At 44.8% G+C, this 21,184-nt stretch overlaps 1 protein-coding gene across 1 annotated transcript in view; it reads left to right on the forward strand.

Annotated features, from left to right (window-relative positions):
• The window catches only part of trpm3 (transient receptor potential cation channel, subfamily M, member 3), a 211,401-nt gene extending 197,917 nt beyond the window's left edge, over positions 1-13,484 (forward strand). Inside the window, exons 24-25 of the mRNA XM_039012744.1 lie at positions 10,606-10,738; positions 11,942-13,484. Coding sequence (XP_038868672.1) covers positions 10,606-10,738; positions 11,942-13,484 — 1,676 coding nt within the window. The remainder of the gene's footprint in view (positions 1-10,605; positions 10,739-11,941) is intronic.
• Positions 13,485-21,184: the final 7,700 nt, after the last annotated feature.

A 21,184-nucleotide genomic window follows, 5' to 3' on the forward strand; every position in this document is an offset into this window, starting at 1 on the left:
TTCAATACTCATACTTAAAGCAAAAGCGATATAGGTCAAAATATTCACAAATAGAAGGACCAACAGTACAGATAGATAGCAATACAAACTGTACCATAGAGGCACAGAATAAGTTATTAGAAAAATGAAAGGAATTGGTGGAATATATTCAAGAAAGATCTAGTGTAATATGTTATAAAAAATAAAGCAAACTGGATGTAATATGGAGAAAACTGCACCATTCTTTTTAATCTTAAACATAGAAATGCTACAAAGAATAATGTACTGAAACTTGTTACAAATGACAGTCACCCATGATTCACCAAACGATCTTTTGAAAGAGGAAGCAAAGTACTTCAAGCATATGTTTTAATTTCAGTCTCCTCCATTTCCACTAACTGAAGTTAATTGTAATGTTTTTTTTTCTATTGATAATGTAAAATGAACAGCTGTACATAAAGACTTATGTGAAAGCCAAATTACAGAAGAGGAAGTTCTTGCAAATAAATCCTTTAAGTCTGGGAAAACACTAGGGCTGGATGGCATACCAGTTGAGATACACTACCGTTCAAAAGTTTGGGGTCACTTAGGATTGTCCTTGTTTTTTGGCCATTAAAATAACATCACATTGATCAGAAATACAGTGTAGAAATTGTTATTGTTGTAAATGACTATTGTAGCTGGAAACGGCAGGTGTTTTATGGAATATCTACATAGGCGTACTGAGGCTCATTATCAGCAACCATCACTCCTGTGTTCCAATGGCACGTTGTGTTAGCTAATCCAAGTTTATCATTTTAAAAGGCTAATTGATCATTAGAAAACCCTTTTGCGATTATGTTAGCACAGCTGAAAACTGTTGTTCTGATTAAAGAAGCAATAATTCTGGCCTTCTTTAGACTAGTTGAGTATCTGGAGCATCAGCATTTGTGGGTTCGATTACAGGTTCAAAATGGCCAGAAACAAAGCACTTTCTTCTGAAACTCGTCAGTCTATTCTTGTTCTGAGAAACGAAGGCTATTCCATGACAGAAATTGCCAAGAAACTGAAGATCTCGTACAATGCTGTGTACTACTCCTTTCACAGAAAAGTGCAAACGGGCTCTAACCAGAATAGAAAGAGGAGTGGGAGGTCCCTGTGCAGAACTGAGCAAAAGGACAAGTACATTAGAGTGTTTAGTTTGAGAAACGGACGCCTCACAAGTCTCCTTCATGGTCTCCACTCTAGCACCCTGCAGCTAGTATGGGTGTTGAGGACATATGGTTCTACTAGAGATAGCTTGAAGCTGACAATTGATTTGTATTGGTGATAAAAATCTAAAAGCTAGCATTATATAGACAAGATGTGGTGTGTGTGACTCAAGATAGAGAGAGCCTGGAAGATTTATTAAGAACAATACCTCATTGTCTCATCTTCCTGGCATCTGGGAAACTAAGTAAAATACCATCCTGTGTAGATAACCAAGGTGGTTTATGGGAAGGTTAGAAGTGACTGAATAGCAATCTTGGTATCAGCTGAATAAAAACTGTGTATCGTCTGTAAAGGCTAGACTCTCAGCCTAACAGTCAATCAAGACTGGTGGGCTGACGGTCTCATTATTGCAATAATTAATCGATAATAAATAAAGATGATTGTTTGAAGAAATGACCAAATCTCTATCAGTACTGAATTTTCAGTGACAAACGCCATGCCATACCCTCTGGAGGGTGCTTAATTGGAGCCAAATTCCTCCTACAACAGGACAATGACCCAGAGCACAGCTTGTCGTGGAAAATTGCAAGATTATGTTATAATGCTTGTATTGCATTATAATGGTTGTTTTATTCGACAGAATAGAGTATTCTGTTAACTATTGTGTGTGTGTGTTCTACTGAGGATGGGTCTCTATGAGATAACCCTGACAGAGGAGATTTACGATGTCTTTGGGTGATAAAACCTAAAGAGCATTCCAGAGAACATGAGCTAATGTTTCTGTTCTATACCGTACCAGGGAGAGACGGTTCCTGTTTGGAGTAGGAGGGCCAGATACTGGTCTTTACAATGAAAACTGTTGACACAGCAGTAACTGTCTGCTATGTTTTATAGATATCTGTCATACAAATTACAGATATATTGTGAACTGTTCCTAAGATCTGTGGTTCGTCATGTAAATTGAGAGGGGTGTATCTTGGCTATAAAAGATCTTTGTACTTTTCTGTTGGTACTTTTCAATGGTTCATTAGAGATAACGCATCATTGAAAGTCAAAAAGGCTATTGCAAAGCTCTTATTATTAAATATGTAGTTTAATAAGTATAACTCTGACTGGTGTGTGAAGTTTGTAACTCTCCTCATTTGGTAATGCAGAAATATGCCACCACAAGCTCCAAACTATGGAAGAACTATTTAGGGATGAAGCAGTCAGCTGGTATTCTGTCTATAATGGAGTGGCCAGCACAGTCACCGGATCTCAAACCTATTGAGCTGTTGTGGGAGCAGCTTGACCGTATGGTACGTAAGAAGTGCCCATCAAGCCAATCCAAATTGTGGGAGGTGCTTCGGAAGCATGGAGTGAAATCTCTTCAGATTACCTCAACAAATTGACAACTAGAATGCCAAAGGTCTACAAGGCTGTAATTGCTGCAAATGGTGGACGAAGCAAAGTTTGAAGGACACAAATATATTTCAATTAAAAATCCTTATTTATAACCTTGTCAATGTCTTGACTATATTTCCTATTCATTTTGCAACTCATTTCATGTATGTTTTCAAGGAAAACAAAGACATTTCTAAGTGACCCCAAACTTTTGAACGGTAGTGTCACGTTCCTGACCTATTGTTCCTTTTTCTTTTATTTATTTAGTTGGTCAGGGCGTGAGTTGGGGTGGGTTGTCTATGTGTGTTTTTCTATGTTGGGGTTTTGTGTTCGGCCTGGTATGATTCTCAATCAGAGGCAGCTGTAGATCGTTTGTCCCTGATTGAGAATCATACTAAGGCAGCCGGGGTTTCACGTGTGTTTTGTGGGTGGTTGTATCTCGTGTCTGTATGTCTACCACACGGGACTGTTTCGTTTGTGTTTCATGTAGTCTGTTCCTGTTCGTGCGTTCTTCGTTTATTGTAAGTTCTCAAGTCCAGGTCTGTCTACATCGTTTATTTGTTTTGGTAGTTTGTTAAAGTGTTTTCGTGTTTCGTCTATCATTTAAATAAATCAGTATGTCAAACTATCACGCTGCGCATTGGTCCTCTGATCCTTCTCGCCTCTCCTCGTCTGAGGAGTAGGACGAAGTAGACGATCGTTACAGAACCACCGACCAAACAAGGATCAAGCAGCGTGAGAGGAACCAGCAGCAGCGGCCAAAAAACCAGGACTCGTGGACTTGGGAGGAAATATTGGACGGAAAAGGACCCTGGGCTCAGACAGGGGAATATCGCCGCTCTTTTGAAGAGAGGGAGGCAGCTAAAGCCCAGGAGCGGTGGTATGAGGAGGCAGCAAGGAGACGTGGCTGGAAACCCGAAAGGAAACCCCAAAAATTTCTTGGGGGGGGCTAAAAGGGAGTGTGGCGAAGTCAGGTAGGAGACCTGCGCCTACTCCCTGTACTTACCGTGGAGAGCGAGAGTACGGGCAGACACCGTGTTACGCAGTAGAGCGCATGGTGTCTCCTGTACGTGTGCATAGCCCGGTGCGGTACATACCAGCTCCTCGTATCGGCCGGGCTAGATTGAGGATTGAGCCGATGTCATGAAGCCGGCCCAACGCATCTGGCCACCAGTGCGTCTCCTCGGGCCGGCTTACATGGCACCAGCCTTACGCATGGTGTCCCCGGTTCGCCTACATAGCCCGGTGCGGGTTATTCCACCTCCCCGCACTGGTCGGGCGACGGGGAGCATACAACCAGGTAAGGTTGGGCAGGCTCAGTGCTCAAGGGAGCCAGTACGCCTGCACGGTCCGGTATTTCCGGCGCCACCTCCCCGCTCCAGCCCAGTACCACCAGTGCCTACACCACGCACCAGGTTTCCTGTGCGTCTCCAGAGCCCTGTTCCTCCTCCACGTACTAGCCCTGTGGTGCGTGTCTCCAGCCCATTACCACCAGTGCCTACGCCACGCACCAAGCCTCCTGTGCGTCTCCAGAGTCCTATACGCACTGTTCCTTCTCCCCGTACTCGCCCTGATGTGCGTGCCCTCAGCCCGGTACCACCAGTGCCGGTACCACGCACCAGGACTATAGTACGCATTGAGAGTCCAGTGTGCCCTGTTGCTGCTCCCCGCACTAGCCTGAAGGTGCGTGTCCTTAGCCCGGTACCTCCAGTTCCGGCACCACGCACCAGGCATACAGTGCGCCTCAGCCGGCCAGAGCTGTCTGTCTGCCAAGCGCCGTCAGAGCTGCCCGTCTGTCCCGAACCGTCAGAGCTACCCGTCTGTTCCGAGCCGTCAGAGCTGCCCGTCTGTCCCGAGCCTTCAAAGCCGCCCGTCTGTACTGAGCCTGCAAAGCCGCCCGTCTGTACTGAGCCTTCAGAGCCGTCCGCCAGACAGGAGCCGCTAGAGCCTTCCGCCAGACAGGAGCCGCTAGAGCCTTCCGCCAGACAGGATCAGCCAGAGCCTTCCGCCAGACAGGATCAGCCAGAGCCTTCCGCCAGACAGGATCAGCCAGAGCCTTCCGCCAGACAGGATCAGCCAGAGCCTTCCGCCAGACAGGATCAGCCAGAGCCTTCCGCCAGACAGGAGCACCCAGAGCCGCCAGCCAGCCATGAGCAGCCAGAGCCGCCAGCCAGCCATGAGCAGCCAGAGCCGTCAGCCAGCCATGAGCAGCCAGAGCCGTCAGCCAGCCATGAGCAGCCAGAGCCGTCAGCCAGCCATGAGCAGCCAGAGCCGTCCAGCCAGGATCCGCCAGAGCCGTCCAGCCAGGATCCGCCAGAGCCGTCCAGCCAGGATCCGCCAGAGCCGTCCAGCCAGGATCCGCCAGAGCCGTCCAGCCAGGATCCGCCAGAGCCGTCCAGCTAGGATCCGCCAGAGCCAGCCAGCCAGGATCCGCCAGAGCCAGCCAGCCAGGATCCGCCAGAGCCAGCCAGCCAGGATCCGCCAGAGCCAGCCAGCCAGGATCCGTCCCTCATTCCGGAGATGCCCCTCATTCCGGAGATGCCCCTCATTCCGGTGTTGCCCCTCATTCCGGTGTTGCCCCTCATTCCGGTGTTGCCCCTCATTCCGGAGATGCCCCTCATTCCGGTGTTGCCCCTCATTCCGGTGTTGCCCCTCATTCCGGTGTTGCCCCTCATTCTGGTGCTGCCCCTTAGTCCGGTGCTGCCCCTTAATCTAGTGGGGTTAATTTGGAGGGTGGTCATTTTGAGGAGGCTACGAAAGCGGGTAGTGACTATGGTGGGGTGGGGACCACGACCAGCGCCAGGGCCGCCACCGTGGACAGACGCCCACCCAGACCCTCCCCTAGACTTTATGCTGGTGCGCCCGGAGTTCGCACCTTAAGGGGGGGGTTATGTCACGTTCCTGACCTATTGTTCCTTTTTCTTTTATTTATTTAGTTGGTCAGGGCGTGAGTTGGGGTGGGTTGTCTATGTGTGTTTTTCTATGTTGGGGTTTTGTGTTCGGCCTGGTATGATTCTCAATCAGAGGCAGCTGTAGATCGTTTGTCCCTGATTGAGAATCATACTAAGGCAGCCGGGGTTTCACGTGTGTTTTGTGGGTGGTTGTATCTCGTGTCTGTATGTCTACCACACGGGACTGTTTCGTTTGTGTTTCATGTAGTCTGTTCCTGTTCGTGCGTTCTTCGTTTATTGTAAGTTCTCAAGTCCAGGTCTGTCTACATCGTTTATTTGTTTTGGTAGTTTGTTAAAGTGTTTTCGTGTTTCGTCTATCATTTAAATAAATCAGTATGTCAAACTATCACGCTGCGCATTGGTCCTCTGATCCTTCTCGCCTCTCCTCGTCTGAGGAGGAGGACGAAGTAGACGATCGTTACAGGTAGTGTATCTCAGTCCATATCCAGCCATAGGAAATGTCCATGTGTGATATTCGGAGTATCCCAATATCATCAAGGTCTAAAAGACACATCTGGATTCAGAATTTGACATGATATGGTGAAAATCCACAAAACTCAAAATATGCATTGGAAATGTTCTGTATCCTCTAGAATATCAAAAATATGTCATGTAAAGATATCCACTGATATGGACCCTTTTAGTCCAGTGACAGAGCTGGGCTTCCCACGCCTCCTTGGTGAGGTCCAGGATCCCTCTGCACAGCCTCCCATATAACAGTTAGATGAGGAGAAGCCCATTGACAACTGGGGCACCTCACTAAGAGCAAACAACAAGTGAGGTAATAACATGTCCCCATTCCTCCCGTCCTGTTCCACAACCTTCTCTAGCATCGACTTTACTGTTTTATTTAAGCATTCACATAAACCATCTGTCTGAGGATGATTTCACCTGGAACAAGGCACAAGTCTTTCATTATGCGGGACATAAATGGGGTGCACTGGAGGGCAGGCCGACTCGGGAAAACATCTGCAACAACTCTTTAGCAATCCCTTTAGTGGACATATTAAGCTGGGGTATGGCTTCGGGGTAGCGTGTGGCGTAATCGATTACCACCAGTATATATTTGTGCCTCCATGCTGATTTGGGAATAGGACCCACCAGATCCATGGCTATCCGCTCATAGGGACATTTCAATGACGGGGAGGGGGATGAGTGGGTTTCTGTAATGGACTTTGGGGGCATTCTTTAAGCACTGGTCACATGTAAAGCAGGGCCAGTAGAATCTACTCATGATGCGCTCTTTAGTTTTGTCTACTGCCAAGTGGCCGCCCAACACATGCGAAAGAGCCAGGTACAGTACTGTGTCCCTATATGCTTTAGACACCATTAAAATCTCTAACACTTCGCCCCTTATCTTTACCACCCAGTACAGTAAGCCCTTCTTTTTGCAGTAATAAGGGGGATTTACCTCATTGATGCCACCCATGCGCTTCCCGTCCATCACCTTCACTCTGCAACATGCCGAGACCTGGTCCGGGACTTTTTTCCCCCTGGCACATTTTTTGTCTGGCTCTTGCATTGCCTTCATTGTTGTTTTCTTTACAAATAATAACTTTGGACATGTGCTAATTCCAATCAAAGTAAGTGCCTTATTTTCTGTATAACGTGTTGTCATTTCTACTGTATGGAGCATAATGCATTTACTACTTTCAAGTACTGGTGCAAATCATGCATTCCGATTCTTGCGTAGATAGTAATGGACACATGATGTGTATAAAATACTTTTTTGAAAGTTGTACTGATTATGATGAGCTAATGTTAAAATATTTATGTGTGGCGCCATGTTTGTTGGCGTTATACAATGCATTCTGGGTGTCACGTAAAAGTCTGTCAGAATTTAATTAAGATGTAGTAACAAAATGAGGTGAGGGATGGTTCACTCATCTTTTGAGTAAACATCCGGAAGTGAATGAAGGAAAGTGAATGATCGTAGATGACACACCCCCTTCAACATGCTGCAAACAAACCAAACTCATCTCCTCTTCTTATCTTTGGTTGACCCGAAAAAAAACTATACTTGGCGGCGCGCACAAACTACCCGTCGTCGGATTTCTTTCGATTTTTAGAAAGTGTTTTACTCAATTATTTGGATCAATGGTGAGCACACCGATGATGTGATGTGATAAATTGTAAATAGTCCTTTCTAATTGCTAATTCATATTATGGTTTGTGTCAGCTGAGAGTTAGCTAAATATGACTGCTTCTGTTACCTCAATCTTTCCTCAGTTAGCACTAGGACTGTTGTAGCCTACATTTTCTGGGTTGGATGATTGTGTTATGCTGTCGCCACTTCTGTGAATGTCTGAAAATTGCATCCAAAAATAAACTGGTCACATTCAGGACATAACGTTGTTAGGACTGTGTTTGTGCAAAATGTTTCTGTGACAAAACACGTCAATTGAAACTGGACGTTCTAATTACACCGGTTTGAGTGTTCGCTGCAGGGACCACTGTAGAATGATGCGTCAAAGGGTTAACAGGAATGTGGCTCTGAATATAGACCCCAACACCGCCCCCATTGGCATTTCTGTATTTTCTGTAGATGTTATAACCATGTTTTGCTACCACTGCATCATCAAAGGTATTATCTAAGTTTCAGAGATACACTACATATACAAAAGTATGTGGACACCCCTTCAGATTAGTGGATTTGGATATTTCAGCCACACCTGTTGCTGACAAGTTGCATAGACTCTCTCTGTGCAATAATAGTGTTTAATATGAATGACCACCTCATTTCTGTATCCCACATCTACAATTATCTAAAATCAAATCAAATTGTATTTGTCACATGCGCCGAATACAACAGGTGTAGACCTTACAGTGAAATGCTTACAATCCCTAAACATTTACCAAATAAACTAAAGTAAAAAAAATCGAATCAATCAAAAAGTTGCTATATACGGGGGGTACAAGTCAATGTGCAAGGGTACAGGTTAGTCTAGCTAATTTGTAAAGTGACTATGCATAGATGATAAACAGCAAGCAGGAGCAGTGTAAAAACAAGGGGGGAGGGGTCAATGTAAATAGTCTGGGTGGCCATTTTATTAGTTGTTCAGCAGTCTTATGGCTTGGGGGTAAAAGCTGTTAAGGAGCCTTTTGGTCCTAGACTTTGGCGCTCCGGTTCTGCTTGCCGTGCAGTAGCAGAGAGAACAGTCTTGGGTGACTGAAGTCTTTGACAGTTTTTGGGCCTTCCTCTGATGCCGCCTTGTATATAGGTCTTGGATGTCAGGAAGCTTAGCCCCAGTGATGTACTGGACCGTATGCACTACCCTCTGTAGCACCTTAAGGTCAGATGCCGAGCAGTTGCCATACCAGGCGGTGATGCAACCGGTCAGGATGCTCTCCCCTGAGGAGGAAAAGGTGTTGTTGTGCCCTCTTCACAACTGTCTTGGTGTGTTTGGACCATGATAGTTTGTTGGTGATGTGGACACCAAGGAACTTGAAACTCTCGACCCGCCACTTCAGTCCCGTCGATGTTAATAGGGTCCTGTTTGGCCCTCCTTTTCCTATAGTCCATGATCAGCTCTTTGCTCACATTGAAAGAGAGGTTGTTGTCCTAGCACCACACTGCCAGGTCTCTGACCTCCTCCCTATAGGCTGTGTCATCGTTGTCGGTGATCAGGCCTACCATGGTTGTGTCATCAGCAAACTTAATGATGGTGTTGAAGTTGTGCTTGGCCACCCAGTCGTCAACCTCAATACAACACCTGTGCACTGGTGATTCGCATCGGCTTTAGTGGCTGAGGCTGGCGAGTAGTTTAACGGACCACAACGTGTTTTTTGTGTAAAATGTGGCCCGTCAATCCAAAATAAAAATCGGTGCGCCGGTAATATGGGTCATATCTTTTCAACTGCTAGACACAAGCCATTTTCTCTGTAGTAAAGGTGAATACCTAACGGTCACAAATCTGAGCTCAGTTTATTTTCTATGGCATCATCACAATTATTATCTGGGTGATTTTTTTTTAGGTCGCACAGCAAGATATTTACAAGGAATTTAGAGCAGACCGAAATGGCTTTAGCTAGCAAACGTTAGCCAGCTAGCTAGCTAAGTTAGCTAAGAAAAGATGCAATAATTCAACATTGGCTAGCAGTAAAGTTACTTGTAAACAAGTCAAGGTACCTACCCAGCAGCTGCTGAAAATAATCTTCCACTTCACAGCAGCTTCAAGAAGATATTTACAAAAATAGTCTGAGATTCAGGGACTGAAGGGCGTTCTTGTCCACAGATGGGCAGTTCCAAATGCTGCCAGAAAACAGGTATTCCACATGGGTTGTGCGCAGGGTACACTAAATTAGAATAGTTGCAGCCAAGGAGTGGGGCGCGTCTGTAAAGCCTAAAGAGAGAAGAGCGAACAGGCATAGAAAACACACACCAAGTTGAGAAATTTACAAAAGAGCTAAATGAGATCTTCTGAAAAGAACTAGGTAAGATACTCAGGTGAGAGAGTGAAGTGGAGTCTTCCTCGAATAACTCTGCAGAACAGCTCAGCAGAAACATCAGGCGACATCCTGACAGCTGATACACAGAAATGTTCCTGCAACATTCCCATGAGACGTGTCTGGAACATTAATATCTTATGTTCAGAGAACATGGAAACCATGATCTGTGTATGTTTTGGTGGGACGTTAATGGAATAGTCTCCTAACCCTCAGAAAACTGGACACATGAACGTTCTTGCAACGTTACCATGAAACGTGTCTAGGACATTAATATCTTACATTCTGAAAACATGACAACCATGTTCTGTATATGTTTGGTGGTACGTTGATGGAAAATTCTCCTAATTCTAATGCCAAAACATGCTAAAAAAAGGTTTTTGCTAACATAGATAGAATGTTCCCCTAACTAATGGAAAACTGGACACTCAGACTTCAGGGGAATATTACGAGCAACATTATTAAAACGTTATCTCTCCCTAGAATTGTTAGTTGGTCAGCTAGCAAAAAGACAGTACTAGACAACAACAGATTAAGACAAAAATTATACTTATCGCTCCTTGAGATATCAGGAGTCCTCTAGCTATAGATTGATCCATCCTTCCTTGTTTCCGCTTATCCTTCCATGTTGCTTTTCATCATCCTTGCATCACAGAGCTCTTCATCACTGAAGACGAGCTGAAGAAAGTTCATGACTTTGAGGAGCAGTGCATTGAGGAGTACTTCCGTGAGAAAGATGACCGCTTCAACTCCTCGAATGACGAGAGGATCCGAGTGACGTCAGAGAGGTTGGACATGAGCAAACACAATCCTGTCATGCTTGAGTACAACACATGATGTAGGCTCTTCCTTTTTGTCAGCAAATCCCTTCCTCATCCTCATAGTGTAGTATGGAAAAAAACATGAACATGCTCCAGATACAACCAAATACGTCCTTTTAGAAACTCTCAGTATAGTGATGCAGGTCTTTAGATGTTGTATACATGAAATTGTGTCATTACGAACTTTATCCACAATTTAAAATGCAGTTTTGTGCAACTTGAGTCATTTCCGCTATCCATCTGTTCCACTCTCCGTGTAGCCTGCTGCTACAGGTAACTGCCAAAATTAAGGAAACACCAACATAAAGTGTCTTAATAGGGTGTTGGGCCACCACGAGCCACCAGAAAAGCTTCAATGCACCTTGGCACAGATTCTACAAGTGTCTGGAACTTTCTGTGTGGAAGCTCTGCATGCTTTCAATATACTTTGTGTCCCTAATTTATTCAAGTGTTTCCTTTATTTCTGCAGTTACCTGTAGAATGGACGACGAGGTATTGTTCGAGTCGCAAAAAAATGTAATATAATGTTGCGGATAAAGTTCGGAACGACACAATTTCATGAGTACACAATCTAAAGACTTGCATCAGTGTACTGAGAGCTTTGCCGTTTCTAAAATGACGTATTTGGGTGTATTTGGAGCCTTTGTTCATGTTTTTTTCTGCACAATGAGGATGAGGAAGTGATTTGCTGGTTGGGGTAAGTTTCTCAAAAACCTGTGAATTTACAAAAAAAAACGGTGTCTTGGACCCTTCTATAACATGCCATTGTTTGGATCAAACATTTTATTTGGTTCTAAAAAAAAATTACTTATTCTTTAAGTACATCACATGATAGGTTCTTACTTTGCTGCCATTATTTCCAGTCATGGACAATATAATCACTTTCACCCCCTCCTCTCTCTCCCTCTCTCTCTTCTCTCACTCCCTCCTCTCTCACCCCCCCTTCTTTTTCTCCCCCTTCCCCCTCCTCTCTCTCTCTCCCACCCACCCACCCACCCACCCACCCACCCACCCACCCACCCACCCACCCACTCCTCTCTCTCTCTCTCCCCCTCCTCTCTTTCTCTCCCCCTCCTCTCTCTCCACCTCCCATGTCTCTTCCTCCCCCTCCCTTCTCTCTCCCCTTTCTCTCTTCTCTCTTTCTCTCTCTCTCTTCTCTGTCTGTTGCAGGGTGGAGAACATGGCTATGCGTCTGGAGGAGGTGAATGAGAGAGAACATTTCATGAAGGCATCTCTACAGACCGTGGACATCCGTCTGGCCCAGATGGAGGAGCTGATTGGTCGGATTGCTGTGGCTCTGGAGCGAGTCACGGGAGTGGAGCGGGGCGAGGTCAACAAGGCCCGCTCTCGCACCTCCTCCGACTGCACAGACTCGGCCTACGTGCTGCGTCAGGGTGAGTGCCCAGATGCAGCATACTTTTTGCGCCAGAGCAGCTTCAACAGCCAAGAGGGGAACTCCTACCGGCTCAATGAGGGTGCAGAGGGCTCCATGTCGCCGCCCTCCCCCACCAGTCTGGCCATGCGCACACGCAGCCACTCTTTCTACGTGGGCGGAGGTCGCGAGCGAGCCGGGGCCGACCGGACTCACCGTCTCCTCAAGGAGCGCTCCTTCAGCCTGCAACGAGCCAATAGTTCACAGTCGGTGGCCTTGTGCACTGCCCCCAAGGAGTCTAAGCCCCTCCCACTGGCCACGCTGTCCGTCTCCCAGCAGCACCGCCCCTCTTCCTGCGTCGACATCTTTGTGTCGGCATCCGAGGAGGAGGGGCCAGCCAAGGTCTTCTTCGACCCACTGAGGATGGCCCCTCTCCTCCGGCCTGACTCCTCGCTCCACTCTGAGATTATGGAGGCGGTGCTGTCGAGAGGGAGGGACTATGGTGGAGGCAGCGGGTTGGGCGACAGACACTCTGAGGGTGGGGCCGTGTTCGAGGACAGCGTGGCTGCAGACCTGTCACTATGCTCCGCCAACCTGCTCCCAGATAACACTGTGCCACTCTGGGAACTGGACCCCTCTCCTCCACCATCAGCGGGCCTGCTGGAGCGCTCCAAAAGCAGCCGCTACCTGTCCACTGGCGGTGGGGGCTACCTGGAAGAGCCTCAGCTGGTCAAGTCTCACAGCCTCATGTTCACACCGCGAGGCTGCTATGGAGGCCTAGGGGCAGGAGTTCAGGTCAAAGCGGCTGAGTACACCAGCATCACCGACTGCATAGACACCAGGTGTGTCTCTGCCCCTTACTCCACCGACGACTGTTGCCACTCCCCCGGAGGCTCCACCTCATTCCCCTTTGACAAGCCCCCTGACATGAGCTCCTCCCACCCAGAGCGTGAGGCCGAGCTCAGCCACACAGAGTCAGAACCTGAAGACCTAGAGGAAATGGCCCCTGCCCCCGAGCCCCGTCGCACGGGGGGTGGCTTAGGAGGGGCGAGTGGGACCCCCTTCTGCTCGCCCTTCTCCAGGCTGGAACGAGCCAACAGCTGCTCCTCAGACGACTCCTCCCACCCATCCTTGGCCCCTCCTCCCCACAGAAAAAGCCTGTCGGTCAGTGAGAGGATGGAGAGGGGTGCAGACCGTGGGGTTCTGGGGGAACCCAGAAACCCCTTCCTGAGGAGCAAGTCTGGGGCGCGGCCTGACGCCAAGACAGACAGCCTCTCCATGAGGAAGCTGACCACCCCCTCTGCGTTCCGCAGCTTCAACAGCAGACACAACTACACGTGACAATTATGAAGGGAACAAGAATGGGACAGGGCACATTCTGTTATACCGGACCATAGGGCGGGCTGGGGGGAGAGCAAGGTCCATGGGGAGGGAACCTACCAGTCTTAAACAAAGTGCTATGAAGGGTAGTTCTTACCTCCTCCTCAAGCTGACTCTCATTGCGTGTTTGGTCATGGAGGCTATGTACCGTGTCTGTCTACCATTTTTTTTGTCAAGTCAACACACTAATGCATCACATGTCACAGAACACTAGTCTAGTCCACATAGAAAGTATAGAAAACAAATGTCTACTAATAACAGGTTAGTCAGAGTCTTTAGAAAATGATCAACTTGGCCACCCGACAATATATGACTGTAGGTCAGTATTGCCAAATTTCCTCAGGTTCTCCTTATTTTCTCTTTGCCCTTAAACTGCCCATACCCATGGATATGACTCTTCGCTTTTGTGCTTCCACCACTGACATAGCACTGCATGCTACTGTAACTGCATGCTACAACAGTAGCAGCAGTAGTAACCTAGTCCCCAGGGTAATTGTACGTATCGCATGTAAGCCTGAAACGCCAACAACTCAAATCTGGCCTATGTGGTATTGAAAAATAGTCGTGGCTCCGAATAAAATAAACTTGTGGAGAGCTGAGGTGTTCGGAGGGAGGTGATTGATTAGAAATAAAGCCAATGGCTATGGGTCAGGACTTTTTCCTGATCTTTCTATTGGGTTAATGAAGGCCATGTTTGAAGCTTTGGTCCACCAGACCATCTGAACATTAGGGGGAAGGGTCAGGTGAACTAGATTACAGCAGTAGTGACTGTAGTAGAACACACATAGAGACCAGTCAAACGTTTTTTTTTATTTTTAAATTGAACCTTTATTTAACTAGGCAAGTCAGTTAAGAATAAATTCGTAATTACAATGACAGCCTACCGGGCAACAGTGGGTTAACTGCCCTGTTCAGGGGCAGAACGACAGCTTTTTACCTTGTCAGCTCAGGGATTCAATCCAGCAAACTTTCGGTTACTGGCCCAACGCTCTAACCACTAGGCTACCTGCCTCTAACCACTAGTCTACCTGCCTCTAACCACTAGGCTACCTGCCTCTAACCACTAGGCTACCTGCCTCTAACCACTAGGCTACCTGCCGCCCCAAACTGGTGATGCAGGTTGAATTTCTGGATATAATAGGGCTCTATTATGTATAAGGCATGTCCCTGATTTAAAATCCATGCACACTGACAGTCAGGTAGCATTGACCCAACAGAGTTCCAGGGCACTAAAATATATTACCTACATGACCTCAGTAAGAAGGAAGATGGAATATTTAGTTAAATATAGACTCATCGTAAGTGTCTATCTATTTACTTGCGTTGTCCAATCCCCAGTCATGTGGGCTTATTGTCACTGTGGCCTACAGTGTAGAGGAGTAAACACGCACACACATAATCATACATGCACTCAAGGTGTATGGAATGGGTGAAGGAAAGCCAAATCAATTCCTCTAATGTAACAGATAGTTTGATAGCACCAGCATCATCCCAATGTTATAAGTATTTCCCTTAGATCGCCTTTTCTCAGTAAAAACTCAGAACTGGACACAAGAGAGAGCTGTGACCCTATTTGGAGAGTCCTTCATCCTAAGCAGTATGCCCACTATGAAATTGCAACACTTCAAAATCAAAACGATTAAAGTAGCCTTTTTAGCAACCAAACATCAAACATGACTGGTAATAGTACCCATTCCTTTCATTTCTGTGGCAGCAGCATTCTGTTGCTTGGGTCTGACACCAGTCTCAAGTAGCCAGACATTTTAATCTCCTGTTCGGTATGAATAGTGAGCTTCAAGATGAGAAGGCTGGAAAGCTAGACGGACACTGGCCTATGAACTATCATTGGATCCGTCCTTCTTACTTTTTTTGCAGTCATTCATGATTTCTTCTATTCAAATTGAAGCACCAGACTGACCAATGTAATCACCTAGAAGGGTAAACTTAAACCGGCAGAAAATTGTCTGCAAAATTTGTAGGACTACAGAATACTGTATGTATGAGTAGGCTAGAAGAGAAAGGTTAGATAACTGAATTCCACAAGATGGAGTTATTTGAAACATTTGCAAAAGAGTCAGCTCTATGAATCGTATGCATTTTATGAGAGGTAGAGACACCTTTCAAGTTAATATAAAAAAGCAATGGCAGAGAACCAGTGTTTTTTAAATCCCTTAATTTATTACAACGCATAATATCTGACTGGTGTGGAATACCTGTTACAACATGTTTGTAATGATGGAACTAGATGAGTAACATTTACATCACAGGTTCTCAAAAAATAAGATATGTTTGTGTTTTATATTTGATCAATATTACATCACTTTAATTGAATTACATTTTGCAATTGTTTTGATTGCTTATATTGACCTATTTTCTTTGCTTACAATGAATAATTGAATGGCTGTTTGAAATACGAACTGACTATTTATACCTTCTCAGTGCTATTTTGTCAAATTTAAAGTATTGAATTATTACAAGCTTTTAACATGTATAAAAGGTGTCACCTATAAGCACTGATGTATTATACGGTTTACTTAATATATCATGTGATTAATTACTATATTGTACATCGCAATCACAATTCAAGTGTTGAATCATTTGTTTATATTGTATGTTCTTGAGCAGCTGTCAAAGAGAAAGAAAAATATATTTTTGAATGTAAGTTGGATATTTCAAAGCAATACTCCGCTACAAGCATTACCAAACTGAGGGTGCCTTTCAAGCATGGAGTGGCTATTTGAAATTCACAGTAATTAAAACATCTACATGAAATCTGCACATTCATTTTGTTTGTAACTTTTCTCACGAATCTAGTTACACTATTAAGGACCCATGGTATTATTTTCCTGAATTTCTTAACTGTGGGGATAATGCAGTTCAAGTGGTTACAGCGTTTTGTCGTACACTGGAGAAAAACATTGATTTCATGGCTAAGAACATGTGCAAGACCTAGGAGATAGACTTAGGAGATAGACCTAGGAGATAGACCTAGTAGATAGACCTAGGAGATAGACCTAGGAGGTGGCACTGGCACTCTATGCCTTTTGATAGTTTTTTTTTTGAGAGGGTGTGGGGACTGGCTGCTCTCTGTGTATCTTCACTCTTGGTCTGAATATTTAATTTGCCTTATCAATGTCCAATACTATTGAATGGGTATTTTCACACGTTTCCTAAACTGCTTCTTTGTTTTGTAAGGATGTAGATGCGCAAGTGACACTCAGCAGATGGAGGAAATGTGTTGTAAAATAAGGAATATTCCAATCTCTCTTGAGCAGACAGGCCTCCGCTAATCACTGTGCGTATGCATTCAACCCAAATTCTCATGGGACCTTAGATCTCTATTTTTTTTGTGTAAGGAAATGTAAAATGACCTCTCTCTTCAGTTGTGTTCCATGAAACCCAACCCTCCCGCCCCTTTTGTGGACACAGGAGTCAAAGTTAAAACCAACTAAAACCAACAATGAGCTTTAATACAATCACAAAGTGTGAAGAATAGGCCGTTGAGCTTGGGCTTTTGTTCAAAACTAGTGTAAGAATATCCAACAACTTTCAGGTGCAGGGTGCATATAGACATGAAAAAAAACCTGCACAATGTTGGATTCTCATGTTGTTAGTTGTTGGTGCGGTTTTATCTCACAATACACGGGATAGTTCACTTTTACAAAATGTTTTGTAAATAAATAAGCTAAAGTTTAAAAAAGTGAACAAACTGTTTAAAAGATGTCTGAACACCATTGAACACACTTGTTGAAGGAAGATTGCATTGCAAAAGAAGAGTGATAAGGTGAAGGTTTGCGTCCCCTTTGGCTTTTTGTCCAGGCACTGGTTTGGATCCTGGGTCCTTTAATTAACCTAAGTGAATGGGCTCTTAGCACTCAACGGGACAAAATAAGTATTTTTGTTTTCCTTATGGAAAGGAGCATGCAAGGACAAACATGTCCATAGCACTTCTAAATAATGTGTAAATGCTCTGTAAATGTTTGCTCTGTTGTACAATACACTAATATATAAAATAAAAGGGAGATCTATGTACTGTACCAGTCAAACGTTTGGACACACCTACTCATCCAAGGTTTTTTTGTACATTTTTACTATTTTCTACATTGTAGAATAATAGTGAAGACATCAAAACTATGAAATAACACATATGGAAATAAAAAAGTGTTAAACAAATCAAAATATATTTTAGATTATAGATTCTTCAAGTAGCCAACCTTTGCCTTGATGACAGCTTTGCACACTCTTGGCATTCTCTCAACCAGCTTCACCTGGAATGCCATTCCAACAGTCTTGAAGGAGTTCCAACATATGCTGAGCATTTGTTGGCTGCCTTTCCTTCACTCTGCAGTCCAACTCATCTCAAACCATCTCAATTGGTTTGAGGTCGGGTGATTGAGCTGTTGTTGCCAAAACATGGACTTGGTCCTTTCCCAAATACGGTTATCTTCTGTATACCAACCCTACCTTGCCACAACACAACTGATTGGCACAAACGCATTAAGGAAAGAAATTCCACAAATTAACTTTTAACACGGCACACCTGTTAATTGAAATGCATTAAGGGTGATTACCTCATGAAGCTAGTTGAGAGAATGCCAATAGTGTGCGTAGCTTTCATCAAGTGAAAGAGTGGCTACTTTGAAGAATCCAAAGTATAAAATATATTTTGATTTGTTTAACACTTTTTTGGTTACTACTGTACATGATTCCATATGTGACCTGGAATGAGTAGGTATGTCCAAACGTTTGACTGGCACTGTATGTCTGAGGACACAGATATGACAGTAGCCTAATACCGAGAATTTTGCCAATGCGATCCAACAAAACCTAATGTACAGTATTTTCTCAATATTTTCCTATACTGTATCATACAGTTTTGTGAATTATAGATTATGGTTATAATTCAAAGAGGTTTTCGTTTTCCCTCAGTCTGTTGGAGAGTAGGCTACTCGTATGCTAAAGAGGCGTCCAAGCACATTTCTGCAATAATACTGATATTGTAGTTTTACTTGAGGGGACTTATCTTCCGGCAGTCTCACTTTATTTAGTGTCCTTTAATGCATGCAGTTCTTCCACTGATTATGTACAGAAGTACATTGTGAAATTGATATGAGAGAGAGAGAGATTTTAAATGACCTCACGGTAGTGAGTATTTGGATGCAAATGCAAATCTGTATTCTTCAATATGAATAGGATCATGTCTGGCATGCATGATTAAATAAAGAAATGAATACATAACTATGGTGTCTCCGTTGCAGGTTATTTTTCAATGTGTTATGAAAACGATGTATCGTGTTTTCCAGGAACACAGGTAATAATGTTATAACTAACTTGTAACTTTGTTGTTAAAGTGATAGTTCACCCAAATTACATATTGGTTTCCTTACTCTGTAAGCAGTCTATGGAAAAGGTATGAAAGCAATCAACGCATTGGTTTTGTTTTCCTGGCAATGTTTTTAAATGCTAACCTTTTAATGTTTTAACTTTTGTGGCACAAATCCGAAGCAAGTCATGGTACCTATATTAACATTTTTCACACATCAAGCTCAAATCATCCGTATCTGAAATTGAATGTGTAGCTCAACTAAGTCACGTATAGATGATTTGGTCATGATGTCAAAAAATGCTAATATAGGTACAATGACTTGCAATTTATTTGTGCCACAAATGCTAAAACGTTAGCATTTGGAAACAGTGCCAGGGAAACAAAACCAAAGCATGGATGCTGTCATCCTTTTCCATAGACTGCTTACAGGGTACGGAAAACAATAAGTAATTTGAAATTTGGGTGAACTATCCCTTTAACATCAAAGAGAAACAATGCTTAGTCAATGGAGCACAATTCTCTGCAGTAGTCACCACATATTATCACCCAGTTGTTCCTAAAATCACAGTAGTAGCCCAGTCTTATATAGATGCTGACTGCGGGTTCTCTGAACGGACAACATTCACTGAATGGACCACATTCACAGTCATTGATAATTCAAAGTTAGACTCCCTTGTGACATTGTGTTGTTTTGAATGTAGGCTACCTGGGACTGCAGATATATGAAAACAAAGAGAATATGCCAAACTTCGAGGAAAGTGGCCGAGAGGGGTTCAGCTGCAACATTATCTCTCAGAGCAGTCATCCCTCAGTGTAAGATCCACAGATGATGCAATCTCTATTGCACTCCACACTGCCCTTTCCCACCTGGACAAAAGGAACACCTATGTGAGAATGCTATTCATTGACTACAGCTCAGCGTTCAACACCATAGTGCCCTCATAGCTCATCACTAAGCTAAGGACCCTGGGATTAAACACCCCCCTCTGCAACTGGATCCTGGACTTCCTGACGGGCCGCCCCCAGGTGGTAAGGGTAGGTAACAACACATCTGCCACGCTGTTCCTCAACACGGGGGCCCTTCAGGGGTGCGTGCTCAGTCCCCTCCTGTACTCCCTGTTCACTCATGACTGCATGGCCAGGCACGACTCAAACACCATCATTAAGTTTGCTGATGACACAACAGTGGTAGGCCTGATCACCGACAACGATGAGACGGCCTGTAGGGAGGAGGTCAGAGACCTGAACGTGTGGTGCTAGGACAACAACCTCTCCCTCAACGTGATCAAGACAAAGGAGATGATTGTGGACTACAGGAAAAGGAGGACCGAGCACGCTCCCATTCTCATCGATGGGGCTGTAGTGGAGCAGGTTGAGAGCTTCAAGTTCCTTAGTGTCCACATCACCAACAAACTAACATGGTCCAAGCACCAAGACAGTCGTAAAGAGGGCACGACAAACCTATTCCCCCTCAGGAGACTGAAAAGATTTGGCATGGGTCCTCATATCCTCAAAAGGTTTTACAGCTGCACCATCGAGAGCATCCTGACTGGTTGCATCACTGCCTGGTATGGCAACTGCTCGGCCTCCGACCGCAAGGCACTACCGAGGGTAGTGCGTACGGCCTAGTACATCACCGGGGCCAAGCTTCCTGCCATCCAGGACCTCTATACCAGGCGGTGTCCGAGGAAGGCCCTAAAAATTGTTAAAGACTCCAGCCAACCTACTCATAGACTGTTCTCCCTGATACTGCACGGCAAGCGGTAAGATGGCTTTCACTTCAGCAGTGATAAATTCATGAACTTCTTCCAGGAAAAGATGATCATTAGAAAGCAAATTACGGACTCCTCTTTAAATCTGCGTATTCCTCCAAAGCTCAGTTGTCCTGAGTCTGCACAACTCTGCCAGGACCTAGGATCAAGGGAGACACTCATGTGCCTCTAAACCTTCAAGCTGCATACTGGACCCTATTCCAACTAAACTACTGAAAGAGCTGCTTCCTGTGCTTGGCCCTCCTATGTTGAACATAATAAACGGCTCTCTATCCACCGGATGTGTACCAAACTCACTAAAAGTGGCAGTAATAAAGCCTCTCTTGAAAAAGCCAAACCTTGACCCAGAAAATATGAAAAACGAACGGCCTATATCGAATCTCCCATTCCTTTCAAAGATTTTAGAAAAGGCTGTTGCGCAGCAACTCACTGCCTTCCTGAAGACAGACAATGGAAACTAAACGCTTCAGTCTGGTTTTAGACCCCATCATAGCACTCAGACTGCACTTGTGAAGGTGGTAAATGACCTTTTAATGGCGTCTGACCAAGGCTCTGCATCTGTC

This window comes from Salvelinus namaycush, chromosome 18 (assembly GCF_016432855.1).
Source record: "Salvelinus namaycush isolate Seneca chromosome 18, SaNama_1.0, whole genome shotgun sequence".
NCBI lineage: Eukaryota > Metazoa > Chordata > Actinopteri > Salmoniformes > Salmonidae > Salvelinus > Salvelinus namaycush.